We start from the raw sequence: 16,493 nt of genomic DNA on the forward strand, positions 1-16,493 counted from the left end.
GAGTATGTCAAATAGGAAAGCATCAGAAAGAGAAAGAGGAGAAGGGAGAGCAGAGGACTTGAGTAATAACATTTGATATGATAGAGCCACATCAATATGAAAGAGAGAGCAAATAGTGTTCCAGAGTGATGACCAAAATGATTGTACAGAGGGACATAGAAATAGTAGGTGTTTGAGGGAGCCTATTTCAGTAGAGCATGTCCAACATTCTTTTGTAAAAGTAGGATTAATACGGTGTGATTTAATTGGGGTCCAGTGAGCTCTATGGCATAGAAAAAATAAGCTCTGGGTTAAGGTAGCTTACCTAGAGGAATGAAAAACAGATTGTAGATAAGAAGACCAATCACGATCAGAGATAGGACATCCAATATCTTCTTCCCAAGCCTTTTTGACAGAGGGAAGGGGTGGATATCGTAATTCTTTAAGGAGGTGATAAAACTTGGATGCTGCATGCCCCAGAGTATGATATTGGTTAGAGAAAGTCAATAAAGTCGGTGGTTGACGTTTAGCTTTCAGAACACAGTGAAGTTTTCGTAAGGCTGAACGTAGTTGCAGCCATTGATAAAAATAAGAATCAGGAAGGCCATATTTGGTCTGGAGCTCATGGAAAGTGAGCCAGGAGTCATCAGGGTGACATAATGCAGCAATGTCCTAAATCAGGTGAGTGGTCCAGGGTAGCCAGAATATCGGTTGTTTCCCAATCAGAAGTTTAGGATTTCTCCATAGGGGGCAAAAGGTGGATTGAGACCAGGGACAGTCCAGTAAACGATCTAGGTCTTGTAAAGTTCGGAGAGAGGTGAGAAGTAGGGGATTAGGGGGCTTAGTTTGTAGGTGAGTGGATCCAAGGAGTCGAAGCAAAGGTATAGGATGTAAGAGGGCCATTTCGAGGCGAAGCCAGTTGGGGGCTAATGTAGAGTTAAGGGGCTCAGAGGAATGTAGCCATTCAGTACTTTGTTTTAATAAAAAGGCTTGATGATAAAGAAATAGGTCAGGGAAATTAACCCCTCCAGCTGATTTAGGAGATTTAAGTTTACTTTGTGATATTCTATGAGGTTTATTGTTCCACAAGAAGTCGAAGAGAAGTTTTTCCAATTGTTTGTAGAAAGAATTAGGAAAGAGAAGAGGAAACATGGTAAACATGTATGTAATTTTCGGAACGACCATCATTTTAAGGGTATCAAGTCTCCCCCACCAAGAGAGGTGTAAAGGGGACCAGTTGGATAGAGATAATTTTACTGAGGAAACAGTCAGCCATGATGAGATTCGCTGTTATTTTAAGATCTTTATCAAATGGAACACCTAGATATTTCATCCCAGTAGATATCCAAGTAAATGAATATGATGGGAGAACAAAGGGTGTGCAGGCTTCGTTAAGGGGCATAAGTTCAGTTTTGTCCCAATTGACCTTATAGCCAGACATAGAGGAGAATTGAGAGATAAGAACAATAAGAGAATGTAAAGATTGTTCAGGATCAGACAAGTAAAGAAGGATATCATCAGCGTAAACAGATAATTTAAATTCCAAGTCAGCAATGGAAATTCCCTTAATAGAGGTGGACAGTCTGATATGAGCTAAAAGGGGTTTGAGGGCTAAATTGAACAATAGAGGGGATAAGGGACAACCTTGACGAGTACCCCGTTGTAATATGAAAGAATCAGAAAGAGCATCATTAACTACAATCTTAGCAGTAGGAGTATTGTACAGTAAAGAGACCATATGGACAAATTCAGCAGGAAATCCAAAATGTCATAGAACACAAAAGAGGTAATTCCATTCCACTCTGTCAAAGGCCTTCTCAGCATCAAGAGAAGCTACCAAGTATGGTTGATCCTTTGACAGAGTAGAATGCAGGATATGACATAATAATCTAGTGTTATCAGCACCATAGCGTCCCTTCAAAAAACCAACTTGATCTCTATGTATAAGGGAAGATATAACAGACTCTAATCGATGAACTAAAATTTTTACAAATATCTTATAGTCCAAATTTAGTAGAGAAATGGGCCTATAATTTTTGACCAATTGAGCATCTCTGTTGGGTTTTGGAAGAACAATGATACTAGCTTCATGAAAGCGGGAGAGGCAGTTGGGAGAAGCAATAATAGACTGGTAGTAAGATAAAAGGCATGGAATTAAGGACATTGAAAAAGTTTTAAAGAATTCCGCAGGGAGGCCATCCGGTCCTGGCGCTTTAGAGGAAGCCATAGAGGAGATGGCACGTTGTACTTCATCTGCAGAGACAGGTTGTCGTAGAGGTTCGTGATGAGATGAGGCAATAGATGGTAGGTGTGCAGATTGTAGGAAGTCAGATATGATATCTTCTGAACAGGTGGCTTCCGAAGTGTATAGAGAGGCATAAAAAGAGTGGAATTCCTTAAGTATGTCAGAAGTTTTAGTATAAGTCATGCCAGAAGGCGATTTGATATGAGAAATTCGATGTTTGGATCTTTGTCCTTTAAGGTAAGAAGCTAGGTGATGTCCCGCCTTGTTGGAGGTAGCATAATATGTAGCTGATTGGCGGAACATGGAGACAGACGCAGATGCACTAAAGATCTCATTGTATCGGAATTTAAGTTGTTGTAAAGATTTGTAGAGAGTAGAGTCAAAGGAATTATATAGTTGAGATTCCAGGGAATGAATTTCCTGTTCTAGACTATGAAGCGTGGCTTTTTTAGACTTGAGTTGATGAGCTGTATAGCTGATACATTCACCTCGTAGCCAGACTTTATAGGATTCCCAAACAGTAGCATAATTGGATATGGAGGATTCATTTCTAGCGAAGAAAGCATTTGATTCAGCGGTGATATAAGATATAAACTCTTCATTGCATAAAAGTTGGGTGTTCATTCTCCATGAGCGATATGACTTATCAGCAGACCAGTTGAGAGAGCAAGATATGGCGGCATGGTCGGAGATAGAGATGTTGTGGATAGTAGTGGCAGATGTGATATTTAAAATGTCTTTAGATGTTAAAAAGTAGTCAATCCTGGAGTATGATTTATGGGGCGCTGAGTAGAATGTGAAGTCCTTGGTGGTGGGATGAAAAATTCTCCAAAGGTCAGTCCAGCCATACATTTGCATTAGATTGGAAAGAGTCGAGGGGACCCTGAGTTTGGCAGGTCGGCAGAGAGAGGATCTATCAAGAAAAGGGTCCAATGGGAAATTAAAGTCTCCAGCAATGATAGTGTGTTCTGAAAAAGAGGTATGGGAAATGGAGTGAAAATCCTGAAAGAAAGAGGGGTCATCGGAGTTCGGTGCATACAGGTTCAATATATTCAGTGGTTTGCCATCAATTGTGCCCTCGATATAGGACCATCTGCCCATGGGATCAAAGGAGTGAACGGTCAGTTGAAAGTTGAGTGATTTGCGAATGAGAGTAATAACCCCGTTTTTTTTCCCCAAGGCGGGAGCAGCGAAGCAATGTTGGATCCATCCTCCAGTAAGCTTCTGCGCTTCTGTGAGGTTAACATGCGTCTCTTGTAGGAGGCATATATCTGCTCCTAGATGTTTAAAATATTGTAGTATTTACTTTCGTTTTATTGGACTAGATAGACCCTTAACATTAAGGGAAACAATGTTTAGCTTGACCATGATGTCAGAGAGGTAGAAGCAGAAAGTGGCATCCCAAAAAGATTGTAAGTCCCAAAAAGAGGAAATGCTCAGAGGGGTATATGTGGTGTCCTCGGACCAGAGCTGTAGTAGAGTGCAGGAGTATACATAGATCAAAAAAATGGAAAAAAAGGAGGCAGGAAACAATACCAGGCTCTGAGTAAAAAGAAACAATAAGGTGCAGCCATAAAAAACAGGCAATGTAATTTGGCATATAAAATGGGGACAGTAGATACTGTAGATGGGGACACATGTGGACGAGAGACACTTAACCCGTGTCCAAAGCTCCAGCCATTAAAGGAAATTCAAATCAGAGTGCATCCAGCCTGAAGCATAGTGTTGAAAGTATATTGAAAGCAACAGCAAAATTCAAGTCATGGCTCCAATATTGTCATCAAGGTACTTTTGCAATTCAGTGGGTTCATCAAAATTCTTGGTAGAATTACGGTATGTAATTCTCATCCTGGCCGGATAGAATAATCCATATTGTGCTCCGATATGTTTGAGTTGAGGTCGCAGAGCTAAAAAAGCTTTTCTTTTTTAAGCTGTGTTCTTAGAGAGATCAGGTACAAGCAAGATTTTTTTGCCATCCACAAGAAGAGGTTGTTTGATTTTGGCAGTTTGCAGTATTTGAAGAGCATGAGGGTACCGGAGAAGCTTGAAAACCACAGGACTTGGTGGTTTAGATGGTATAGGAGGGCCAGAGGGTACACGGTGTGTCTCTCTATCTCTGGAGCAGGTGAAAATTGGATGTTTAGAAGGGATGGAAGGAGAGAGTGCAAGTATGCAGTGATATCTTTCCCCTCAGCAGACTCTGGTAAGCCAATAATTCGTACATTACTGCGTCTCATTCGATTAGACATGTCGTCCAAATCTCTCTGTATGAGATCCATTTTGTGCAGACCACGTTGCATGGTTAGGAGCTGGGCATCATGGGCGGTTAGGCGTTCTTCCGACAGGTCTAGACGGGCTTCTAGTTGTTTAAATTGTAGGGTGATTGTACTAAGCTCCGCTTTTATGTCCGCAGTCGCGGCTAAATTCTCATGCATGAGCCCCTGTAAGATTTGCAGGTCGTGAGACAGGGACGCATCAGCCACGAGGAGTTTGGATGAGGCCTTGTTCGGGGACGGAGGCTCATGTTTAGAACGCTTTGACACGTTCGGAGCGGCGTGGGGGCCAGACGCAGCCGATCCATCCGGCTTATTAGATTTAGTAGCCATCGGGGAAGTTTTAGCAAAAGTTTGCTGACCTGAGAGGAGCCGTTAAATGCGCCGGATGCCGTGTTTAAGAATCAGGCTGGAGCGAGTGAACGAGTCAGGCAGCCATCTCGTAGCCGGTCATGTGACCACCCCCCAAGCATATACTTTTTTACCCATAACTAGCCGTGGAGCTGGGGCAGGGTTTGGACTGAAACACATGCTCTTGGATTTTTAGAAGTACAGTAGACTCCGTTATCCAACACTTGGGGATTGATGGATGCCAGATAAGTAAGTTGCTTGAGAGTTACTTTTTAAAAATAGACACAACTACTATCGCTGCTGTCCTTCCACTCCAACCCCCCCCCTCATACACACACACACACAAGGCCACCATTGCTGCTACCCAACACTTCAACCTCCCCTCTTCTGAGGCTACCAGCGCTGCTGTCCTTTACTGCAAACCCACCCCACCCCCGAGGCCACCAGTGCTGCTCTCCTCCCTTCGCACTGCTGTCCAACTCCTCCCCCCCCCCACTGACTGGCACTATGCTCACCATGTGCTGGTGCTGAAAGAGCCTGCTGCCAAAGTTTTAAGCTGGGCCACTGCGGGGCTTTGAGCATCTATGCATGCTCAAGACCTTCTGGCTCCTGCCCTTTACGATCTTAGAGCAGCGCCAGAGCATTTAGCGCTCCAGGACGCGGTAGAAACCTCTATACAGCTTAGTAAAAGAAGGGCCTATATGAGAAGTGTGTGCAATCTTAAATACTTCACTTAGGACAGGGTTGGGCAACTGCGGTCCTCGAGGGTGCACAGAACATTTTTAGAGAAATCTTAATGTAGAGACACTGGAGATTTTTTGCTAGGCCAAGTGCTTTTTAATCAACCTAAGTCAGGGGTGGGCAACTCCGGTCCTCAAGGGCCGGAATCCAGTCAGGTTTTCAGGATTTCCCCAATGAATATGCATTGAAAGCAGTGTATGCAAATAGATCTCATGCATATTCATTGGGGAAATCTTGAAAACCAGACAGGATTCCTGCCCTCGAGGACCGGAGTTGCCCACCCCTGACTTAGGATGCTAAAAATCTCCCAAAAAATTTTGATTTAAAGTATACAGCCCTATATAAATCCAGTGTCTCTACACTAAGATTTCTCTAGAAATGTTCTGTGCATTTTGACTTGGCCACGAAGGTAAGGGGGAGGGAGGGAAGCCGCTGAAAGACATCTAGTAATCCTTGCAGGCTTGACTGTGCAGGGAATTATTTTTGTAAAATCATGTTTTGTTATGTGACTGGCATTATTTAATAATAATAATAATTTTATTTCTTATATACCGCTATACCCTAAGTTCGAAGCGGTTTACAGTGAAAGTCGTGTCTAGAGAGAGTACAGTGTTACCAGTAGGATACAGGATAATACAAAGTGAGCAGGTACTGGGTGATTACAATAGGTAATAACAAGAAAGCAGTTACAGGATGTTTACAATAAGATACAGGGTAATGGGTGTTTACAATAAGGTACAAGATAATAACAAGAGAATAGTTGCAGGATGTTTACAAAGATACAGGATAAAACAGGGTGAGCAGGTACTGGGGTGTTTACAAAAGGTACAAGGTATTTACAAGAGAACAGTTACAGGATGTTTACGATAGGATACAGGGTGTTATAGTAAGTTATAGGCTGGTGCAGTATGAACAGTTACTAGAGATCAATGCTGTTTACAGCTGGATAAGTATAAAGTGCGTAAGAGAGGTGTACAGCATTAAGCATTGGGGGAGGGAGAAGGAAGGGGGAGGACTTTCGAGGAGGGTTATAACTGGTAGGGGGAGAGTTTAGGTGATGTTGAAGAGGCGGGTCTTCAGGGATTTTCTGAAGTCCGCGTATGATGTGGCTTCGAGTATTGGTTTTGCTAGCCATGTGTTCAGTTGGGTAGCCTTTTAGGCTTTAATTTCTATGAATGAATAGAATGAAAATGATATAAAATTGCTTGCTTGTTTTTATGTACATTTAAGGCAACAGCCTCATAGGTTTTGATGGCATATGTGGGTTCCTGTATGGCATGGTGTTGGGGCAGGGGGAAGAGGAAGGAAAGAGGGAGGCCCCTAGGTATTGGAGTAGATCTTGGTCTTATGAACCAGAGGAAAATAAGGCCTGGATTGACTTTCCAGTGAAGATGGCGGAAGCAGGCTCTTTGGTAGGGTTTGGATGTGTCTTGGAATGGTTGATGGGAGAAATAGGCCTGGAATTTCTGTGCTTGTTTAGAGAACCAGAAAGGAAGAGGTTCTGTTAGACAAACCAGATAAGCAAATTGGTCTTCACTGTGTTACTCAGAATTTCTTATTTATTAAAATAATTATCTATCTATATAAGCCTATATAATGCATCAGGATATATATTGGATCCTCCCCGAGCTCATGGAAAATCTCCCAGATTGGCTATTTTTAGAATGGAAATTGATGTCCCCAATGCAATTGTCTCATGTGTTAAGTATCAAGTTGCCCAGATGAGTTAAGGACAATAGTATTTTATTGGACACCTGGAAAACTTTAAAATTTATCAATAAATTAACAGATGTTCCAGTAGAGAATTCTACTTTTCAATCCTTGTGGTTAAACTCCAAGATTCAAATAGGTGGATCTGGGATCGCCTGGAAGCAATAGATGAAAGCAGGGATTTGAACTCTTCATGATGTTATCTCAAATAAGAAAGTGCTTGAGTTTTCACGACTGCAACAAACATTTAGTATTGCTAATTCTCAAAATTATAAGTGGTTGCAGTTGAAGCAGGCCATTCAGAAGGGGTTCCCTGATTGGCAAAATCTAAAAAATAATTATAGTTTGCACATCTTTTCCTTCCAGATAGATTTGTTAGGACATCAGGCCGCCAGTTGGTATAAATTAATATCAGAGTTCTTGAATAAAAAAACAAAAAATGGTCTTCTTGACATTTGGAGCATCGAGATAAAGCAGTATATTTCTGCATCTCAATAGCCACGAATTTGGACTTGGAGATTGAAATGTACAGCGTCAGCATCTATGAGTCAGACATGTTTTTTTTATTACATAGATCTTTTTGGACCCCTGTTAGGTTGCATAAGTTAGATAATTCTAAATCTAATAGATGCTGGCACTGTCATTTAGACATTGGGACACTGGATCATCTGTTCTATTGTCCTTTGATACTTAGCTTCTGGAGGTCAATATGGGGTAGAATAAATAACATTTTGGAATCATCAATTCCTCTAATGTAAGAGGCAGTTATTTGTGGTATAATATTACATGTTAAACCCCTTATAGATCAATATAAAAGTCGTCTTTTCCTTATAATGACTGTGATAGCCATCCAGATGATCACCCAAAATTGGAAGAACTGTGATCGTTTACATTTTTTGTTCTGGTTGGCAAGTCTTTGCTCTAGTTATAGATTTGAAAGAATAAATGCTGAAAATTTAGGACATGGTAATATATTCAAATTAATATGGGGCCCATTGGCATCTTATGTTACCTCATTGTAATTGTTTGTTGACTGTGAATCAGTTTGTTCTTTACTTTGGTACATATCCAGGGCAGGGGGGAGGGGGATTTTTTATGTCATAAATTGATTTTTGAATATTTATAATTGGGATGGGTGAGAAGATATCATTATTCAGAATAGATAGGATATTTATGATAATATATGTTTATGTTATACGGAATGATAATTGGGTAGGTAGGTGGGGGGGGAATTGATGATTATGAACATGAGAAAGATGAATGTGCTTTTATTGTATTACTATGAGTTGCATTGGTTATATTGTACTTTTGTAATTTTGAAAATTAATAAAGAATGAAAAAAAAAAAATTATCTACCTTATTTACTACCTTTTGTTTTGCTCTTTCCTGGTCTTATTTCTAAGCTACCTTTCTTAAATATCTTGCCTATGCTCTACCTTCAGTATAGCTGTTTCCAAAGATAAAATAGTAGGTCAGATTTTCTGCCTCTTCTCTGTTAGACTGGTGGGGGATTCAAGTGTACAACAAAGGCTGGATTTGGCTGTGTTATATTCTTGAAGCTGATCAGCCCTTCAAAGCACACTAACAAACTTCCAGCTTGTGGTGTACTGACTTTTTCTCACTTCCCTTTTAGGTCTCTCACATTGTCGGGTGGTGTGTTTGCCATCAATAAGACCTATTTTGAGCACATTGGCTCCTACGATGATCAGATGGAGATCTGGGGAGGAGAGAATATAGAGTTGTCATTTCGGGTAAGAGCCTGGTTCTCTTAAATAATTATAGACATATAGAATATCCTAGACTAGGTAGAGTGGTTTATATGCAGTGGGGTGGAGTTGTGGCCTGGTGGGAAGAGTTTTTTGGGGTTTTTTAAAATTCTTTATTGACTTTCCAAATGTCAATACTGCAAGACACAAATATATAACATATATTAAGTCAATAAAAGCACATTCAACTTACAAATATACATAACCAACCATTTTATCCCCCTCACCAATCCAATGCTTAATCAATAAATCACATAAACATAAATTTTCCCCAATAACCATACCCTATTCAGGCTAATAATATCCTCCCACCCACCCCAAGTGTAAATACTCAAAGGTCAAAATTAGGACAAAAATAGCCCCCCCTCCCACCCTTCCTTGGATGTGTATGAAAATAAACAAAAATTGACTCATAATCAAAGACCTACTATAATGAAGTAATATAAGATGTCAACGGGCCCCAAACCAGTTTAAATAAATTACTGTGTCCCAAACTATCAGCATTCATTTTTTCATACCTATAGCTGGAGCACAGATTTGCCCACCAGAAAGGAAAATTTAGGCGATCGTAATTCTTCCAATTACGGGTTACCATCTGCATGGCTATCCCGGTCATGATTAGGAAAAGACGGCATTTATATCAATCCATGAAGGGCTTAACATGTAATAATGTTCCACATATGACCGCCTCATACGTCAGTGGAATTGATGATTCCAATATGTTGTTAATCTTTCCACATATTGACCTCCAAAAGTTAAGTATCAAAAGACAATAAAACAACAGATGATCCAGTATCCCAATGTCTAGATGACAGTGCCAACAGCAAAAAACCTCCCAAACCCCGAGAAAAAGAACTAGACAAGGGAGAGAGACAAAAGCAGAGACGGCTCAACTACATTCACCAACCATTTCCTGCTTTGTCAATCCTTGCTGTGCCGGATGATTTGGATGGTCACAGCGCAGCCCAGCTGTTCCTGAAGAAGGGGGTGTGCACCCCCGAAACGGAGTCCCGTTGGACGAAGAATATCTTTGCTGGCTGTTTGTCTTCACAGAGAAGCTAAGTACTTCCTGTTGTTCTTTGCTTGGCTGGACTTGGACGTTTTTGGCTCCCTGGACAAGGGGCAGAGACAATCGTAGTGAATGGTAAAGTGTGTTTTTTTGATTTATGTATATCTTTTTTCACACTTAGCACTGTTGGGTGCACTTTATAATATAAAAAATACGGAGTAGAGCCCGGGGATGTTTCACAGTTAACACTCGTTTGGGTGTAAGCCATGTGACAGCCTTTTCCACTGGTTCTCCGGTGGGTGGCTGTGTTACTGAGGGCTCTTCCGTTTAATCTACTTACATCTTAAACATTATTGATAGGTTGGTGAATGTAGTTGAGCCGTCTCTGCTTTTGTCCCTCTCCCTTGTCTAGTTCCTTTTCTTGGGGTTTGGGAGGTTTTTTGCTGTTGGATTTGTCTATTTACCTTCCAATTTTTTCGGGTTTTTCTGATTTCTTTAGATGACAGTGCCAGCATCTTTTAGATTTAGAACTGTCTAACTTTTGCAACCTAACCAGGGTTAAAAAAAAACAACCATGTTTGTTTCATAGATGCTGACGCTGTACATCTCATCATCCAAGTAGAGCTGAACGGGGACGACGGGAATCCCGAGGGACCCGCGGGGATCCCGTGGATTCCCACTTCAGATCACGGGGATCCCGTGGGGACACCCCCTAGGGTCACGGGAATCCCATGAGGACGCCTCCTAGGGTCGTGGGGATCCTGCGGGGTTCCGATGCACTCGAGCTGCGAGGCTCGTCTTCTTTTCCCTACCTGCCCTGCCGCAGCACACAGCCAACCGGAAGTCTTCCACGATGTCAGCGCTGATGTCGGAGGGAGGGCTTAAGCAAAGCCCTCCCTCCCTCCGATGTCAGCGCTGACATCGGGAAGACTTCCGGTCGGCTTTGTGCTGCAGCAGGGCAGGTAGGGAAAAGAAGACGAACCTCGCGGCTCGAGCTCCATTTTGCTTGCAGATGAGGGCTGGGAGGCAGAACACAAAAGGGGGGAGGGAGTGCATTTTTGGCACAAGGCATGAACTTGGGAGAGAGGATGGAGGAAGGGAGGGAAAGAGATGCTGAGGTGGGGGAGGGAGTGCATTTTTGGAAACAAGGCATGAACTTGGGAAAGAGATGCTGAGGTGGGAGAGGGAGAGCATTTTTGGAAACAAGGCTTGAACTTGGGAAAGAGATGCTGAGGTGGGGAGGGAGAGAGTTTTTGGAAACAAGGCATGAACTTGGGAAAGAGATGCTGAGGTAGGGGAGAGAGTGCGTTTTTGGAAACAAGACGTGAACTTGGGAAAGAGATGCTGAGGTGGGGAGGGAGTGCGTTTTTGGACACAAGGCATGAATTTGGGAAAGAGGATGGAAGAAGGGAGGGAGAGAGATGTTGAGATGGGGAGGGAATGCGTTTTTAGACACAGAAGGCATGGACTTGGGAGAGAGGAAGGGAGGGAAAGAGATGCTGAGGTGGGGGAGGGAATGCGTTTTTGGACACAGAAGGCATGAACTTGGGAAAGAGGAAGGGAGGGAAAGAGATGGTTGTGTACACAGGAATGGAAGAAAGGAAAATTTTTGGTCATAGGGAGGGAGTGAGGTACAGAAGATGAGAGGGAGAAATATTGTGGTGGAAAGGGAACATTGGGACAGATTGAAATGGATGAAAGAGGGAAGAATGTTGGACATAGTGGTGAAGGGAATGGAGGAAGAGATGTGGCATGGTGCTGGAGAGGGGTGATAGAAGGAGAAATGTTGGGCATGGGGCTGGTGGGCAGGCACGAAAGATGAGAAAGGGATAAATGCTGGACCATGGTAGGAGGAACCAATGGACAGCAACAGAAGAATTTACAGAAGATGGGAAAGCAGAAAAAAGAAACTGGGACCAACTTTATGGAAAAATAAGTCTCCAGACAACAAAGGTAAAAAACAGTGACTAAAATATGTTAGCTTTGGGAAATGTATATAGCAGATGTCTTTGTATTGTGTTCAAAAGAAAAGGAAATGCATTTCTGGTTTTTATTTCTACAGTGTTGAAGTACTTGCTGACCCTTGCTGTGACTGGTGGGGATCCCCAAGCACCGCCAGCAGAGGATCTCCTCTAGAGACAGCCAGAACTCCCCTCTACCAAGCACAGCAGTCGCTGGCAACATCCATGAGTCACTGAGGTGCCAGCATCTGTGACTCAGGGACGCTACTGCTACCTGCCAAGCTTGGCAAAAGGGACCCCCCCAGCCAACTGCAAAGGAAGTCCTCAATTGACAGCTTGGGGATTCTCATCAGCTGAATATTTATATTTTATATTTACATTAGAGGCTCTGGTAGAAACCCGTTTACAAAGTATGTATTCTTCCCAATTAATATTTCCAAATTAATAAAGTCTCTTTGCTTATTTGTAAATGGGTTTCTACCAGAGCCTTTAATTCAGTAGCATAATTAAATGAAATAACTATTTCTGAAGTTTATAGGGACGGGCGGGGACAGAGGGGATTCCTCGTGGGGACGGGTGTGGACTGAGGGGATTCCTCACGGGGACGGGTGGGGATGGAGAGATTCCTCATGGGGACGGGTGGGATTCCTCACGGGGACGGGTGGGAACGGGTGTGATTTTGGCGGGGACGGGTGGGATTTCTGTCCCCGTGCAACTCTCTATCTCCAAGTCCAAATACGTGACCATCGAGACGCAGAAATATACTGCTTTATCTCAGTGCTCCAAATGTCTCTAAGACTAGATTTTGTTTTTATATTCAAGAAATCTGTCTGGAAGGATAGGACTTGCAAGCTATAATGATTTTTTAGATTTTGCCAGTTAGGGAGGGAACTCCTTCTGAATGGCTTGCTTCAACTGCAACTAATAATTTTGAGACTTAGCAATACCAAATGCTTTTTGCAGTCATGAAAAATCAAGCATTTTCCCATCTGATGTAACATCATCTAATGTACGTATATCTGCCTGCATCCATTGCTTCCAGAAGACTTACCAATTTGATTCTTGGATTTTAGCCATAAGGATTGATAATTGGATTTCTCTACTGGAATATCTTTTAATTTGTTAATAAATTTCAAAGTTTTCCAGGTGTCAAATAAAATACTATTATCCTTTACATATCTGGGTAATCTGATACTCAACACATGAAAAAGTCATAATGGGGACATCAATTGCCACTCTAAATATAACCAATCAGGGAGATTTTCCATGAGCTCGGGGAGGATCTAATACATACCCTGATGCAATATATAGGCCTGATGATACCTATAAAAATAGGGAAAATTTACCCTACCCGCCGCAATGTTTTTTGTAAAGATAGTAAAGCAATTTGAGCAGTTTTACCCAGCTAAATAAATTTAGTAAGAATACTATTTAATTTTTTATAAAAGGACCCCTGAAAATAAACTAGCAACATACCCATTTGATAGCAAACCACAGGCAAAATCATCATTTTAACCGTCTGGACTCTCCCCACCAAGACAGATGTAATGGGTTCCATTGCTCACACATTTCTGAGACCTTTAGCAATAAGGATTTTTCATTTACTCTCATCGTCTCTTCCAATGTTTTCTGAATCCAAATATTTTATACTCTCTTCCTTCCAAAGAAAAGGGAATGTGTCAAATAATCCTTTTGGACAGTATGGCCCTAATTCTACAAAGTGCGTCCCGATTTTAGGCAGCTGTAGGCTATACTTATCGCGGCAAGGGATCTCTCTGCCGCTATAAGTATAGCGGCCAGGGCCGCCTGTCCGATTGCCGGCAGGAGGGTGCCCAAACCCTCCTGCCGCAAGATGCCCCCCCCGACATTACCGATCGCCGGCAGGAGGGTGCCTAATCCCTCCTGCCGGAAGACGCCCCCCCTCCTGCGCTAACAGCCCCCAAACCTCCCCCCCACCAAACTAACCTTTAATTGTTGGCCAGACGGGTCTTGCCTGTCCAGCCGGCAGGCCCGCCTCGTCGAAATGAGGTGGGCCTGCCCCTTCCCGGCCCATCCCGCGAAGCCTAAGGCTTGATTGGGCCAGGCTCTAGGAGCCTGGGCCAATCAGGTCTTAGCCTTAGTGGGGATGAGCAGACCCGCTATGCCTAAGGCCTGATTGGTCCAGGCTTCTAGAGCCTGGGCCAATCAGGCCTTAGGCTTTGCGGGATGGGCCGGGAAGGGGCGAGCCCGCCTCATTCGACGAGGCAGGCCTGCCGGCTGGACGGGCAAGACCCGTCTGGCCAACAATTAAAGGTTAGTTTGGTGGGGGGGAGGTTTGGGGGCTGTTAGCGCGGGGTGGGGGGCATCTTCCGGCAGGAGGGATTGGGCACCCTCCTGCTGGTGATCGGTAGTGTCGGGGGGGAGCATCTTCCGGCAGGAGGGTTTGGGCACCCTCCTGCCGGTGATCGATAGTGTTGGGGGGGGCATCTTCCGGCAGGAGGGTTTGGGCATCCTCCTGCCGGCAATCGGACAGGTGGCCGCGGCCACTAAACTTATAGCGGCAGAGAGATCCCTTGCCGCGATAAGTATAGCGGCCGCATCTACTCTAACCCAATTCTGTAACCGGCGTCTGAAACATGGACGCCGGTTACAGAATTGGGGTTTAGTGTAGGCCCGATTCTGTATAGGAAGCCTCTCCTGGGCCGTCCTATACAGAATCCGGACCTATACGTTTAGCAGAAGAACCTCCGATTTACTCCAATTTATTTTATTCCCAGAAAATTTTTCCAAATCTGTCAATCAAATCTAGTAAATGTGGAATGGTAGTTTCAGGATTCCTCAAATGAAGCAAAATATCATCTGCATACACAGATACATTATATTCCTGACCTGCATAAGGAATAGCCAATAGCAAGGGTTCCAGAACAATATCAAACAGCAAAGGAGTTAATGGACATCCTTGTCTAACTCCCCCTTTCCAGACGAAAACGTTCTGAAAAAGTATTCTTAATATATAATCTGGCAAAAGGGGAACTATATAAGGTTTGAATCATTTGTATAAATCAGGAACCAATACCAAACCAATCCATTGCTTGATACATAAAGGTCCACTCCACATGATCAAAGGCCTTCTCTGCATCCAAAGATACAGAGAAAGCCGGACCTTCCATGGCTTTTGTTAAATTTAACATGTGAAAAGCCAGTCTGGTGTTGTTTGAAGAATGCCTTTGAGCAACGAACCCCATTTGATGCATACCTGTAATAAAAGGGAGAGCCTTGGCCAAGCGCAATGCCAATAATTTAGCCAACAATTTCCCATCTATATTGATCAAAGAAATAGGCCTGTAATTTGAAACCAACATGGGATCTTTATTTGGCTTCGGCAAAACAATAGTTAGAGATTCTGCCATAGTACCTGAGATGCAACCTTTAGTTATTTGAGCCTGATATAATTTTAAAAGATGAGATAAAAGAGTAATTTGAAATGATTTATAAAACTCTACAGTGAAACCATCACCACCTGGAGCGGATCCAACTATAAGGGACTTCAATGCTGCTTGTAATTATTTTAGTGATATAGGCACCTCAAGTCTTCCTTTTATAAGCTCGGGAATTTTTGGTCCCTTGATCAACTTTGAAAATTCTAAACCTTCAAGTTGTTTATTTGAATAAGACTCAGAAGAATATAAAGCTTTATAAAAGTTCAAAAATTGTTTTAAAATATTTCCAATTTGAGAATGAGTCACCCTTCTCTTTTTTATACTTTATCTTTATTGAATTTTCAAAATTAACACAAGATAACCTTGCATAAGCAAAACAGCTGCATTAAGATACAAAGTAAATCCCTCAAAAAAAAAAAAAAAAAATTAAAACCTTCTTAGACCACAATCTATAATTGGAGAGTTCCTGGAAAATGTGAAGAGAAACAACAGTAATAATGTAATGGGTAATCTGGAAAAGGCTTAGCAGAAGGTGAGGGGGGGTAGCACTATACACAAAAGATTATCAAAACTACCAGGATCACAGAGGTTAGATACACAGGGGAATCACTTTGGGTAAACCTGGCCAGAGGGAATGAAAAATGCCTTTACCTCGGTGTGGTATACAGGCCTCCAAGACAACAGGAAGACAAAGACAAGGAGTTGATTGAGGACATAGAGAAAATCACTTTGCGTGGTGACACAGTACTGTTGGGGACTTCAACATGCCTGATGCAGACTGGAACACCCTCTCCGCGACTACGTGTGGTAGCAGAAGAATATTAACCTCCATTAAGGGTGCACAACTCAAACAAATGGTATTAGAGCCCACCAGGGAAAAGGCAATACTGGACCTGGTACTCACAAATGGAGACAGTGTCTCGGAAGTATCAGTGGGAGACACGCTGGCCTCCAGTGACCACAATATGGTATGGATCAACCTCAGGAAAGGCTTCTCTAAATCAAACACAGCAACGAGGGTCCTCAACTTTAGGGGCAC

The 16,493-nt window shown here is 42.7% G+C and overlaps 1 protein-coding gene across 3 annotated transcripts in view; it reads left to right on the forward strand.

The window, feature by feature from the left end:
• GALNT6 (polypeptide N-acetylgalactosaminyltransferase 6) overlaps positions 1-16,493 on the forward strand; it is a 195,452-nt gene that overhangs the window by 118,983 nt on the left and 59,976 nt on the right. For all 3 annotated transcript variants that reach the window (XM_033937281.1, XM_033937282.1, XM_033937283.1), the window contains exon 6: positions 8,933-9,050. In XM_033937281.1, the coding sequence (XP_033793172.1) occupies positions 8,933-9,050 (118 nt within the window). The remainder of the gene's footprint in view (positions 1-8,932; positions 9,051-16,493) is intronic.

The sequence above is a fragment of the Geotrypetes seraphini genome, chromosome 3, assembly GCF_902459505.1.
Source record: "Geotrypetes seraphini chromosome 3, aGeoSer1.1, whole genome shotgun sequence".
Classification (NCBI taxonomy): Eukaryota; Metazoa; Chordata; class Amphibia; order Gymnophiona; family Dermophiidae; genus Geotrypetes; species Geotrypetes seraphini.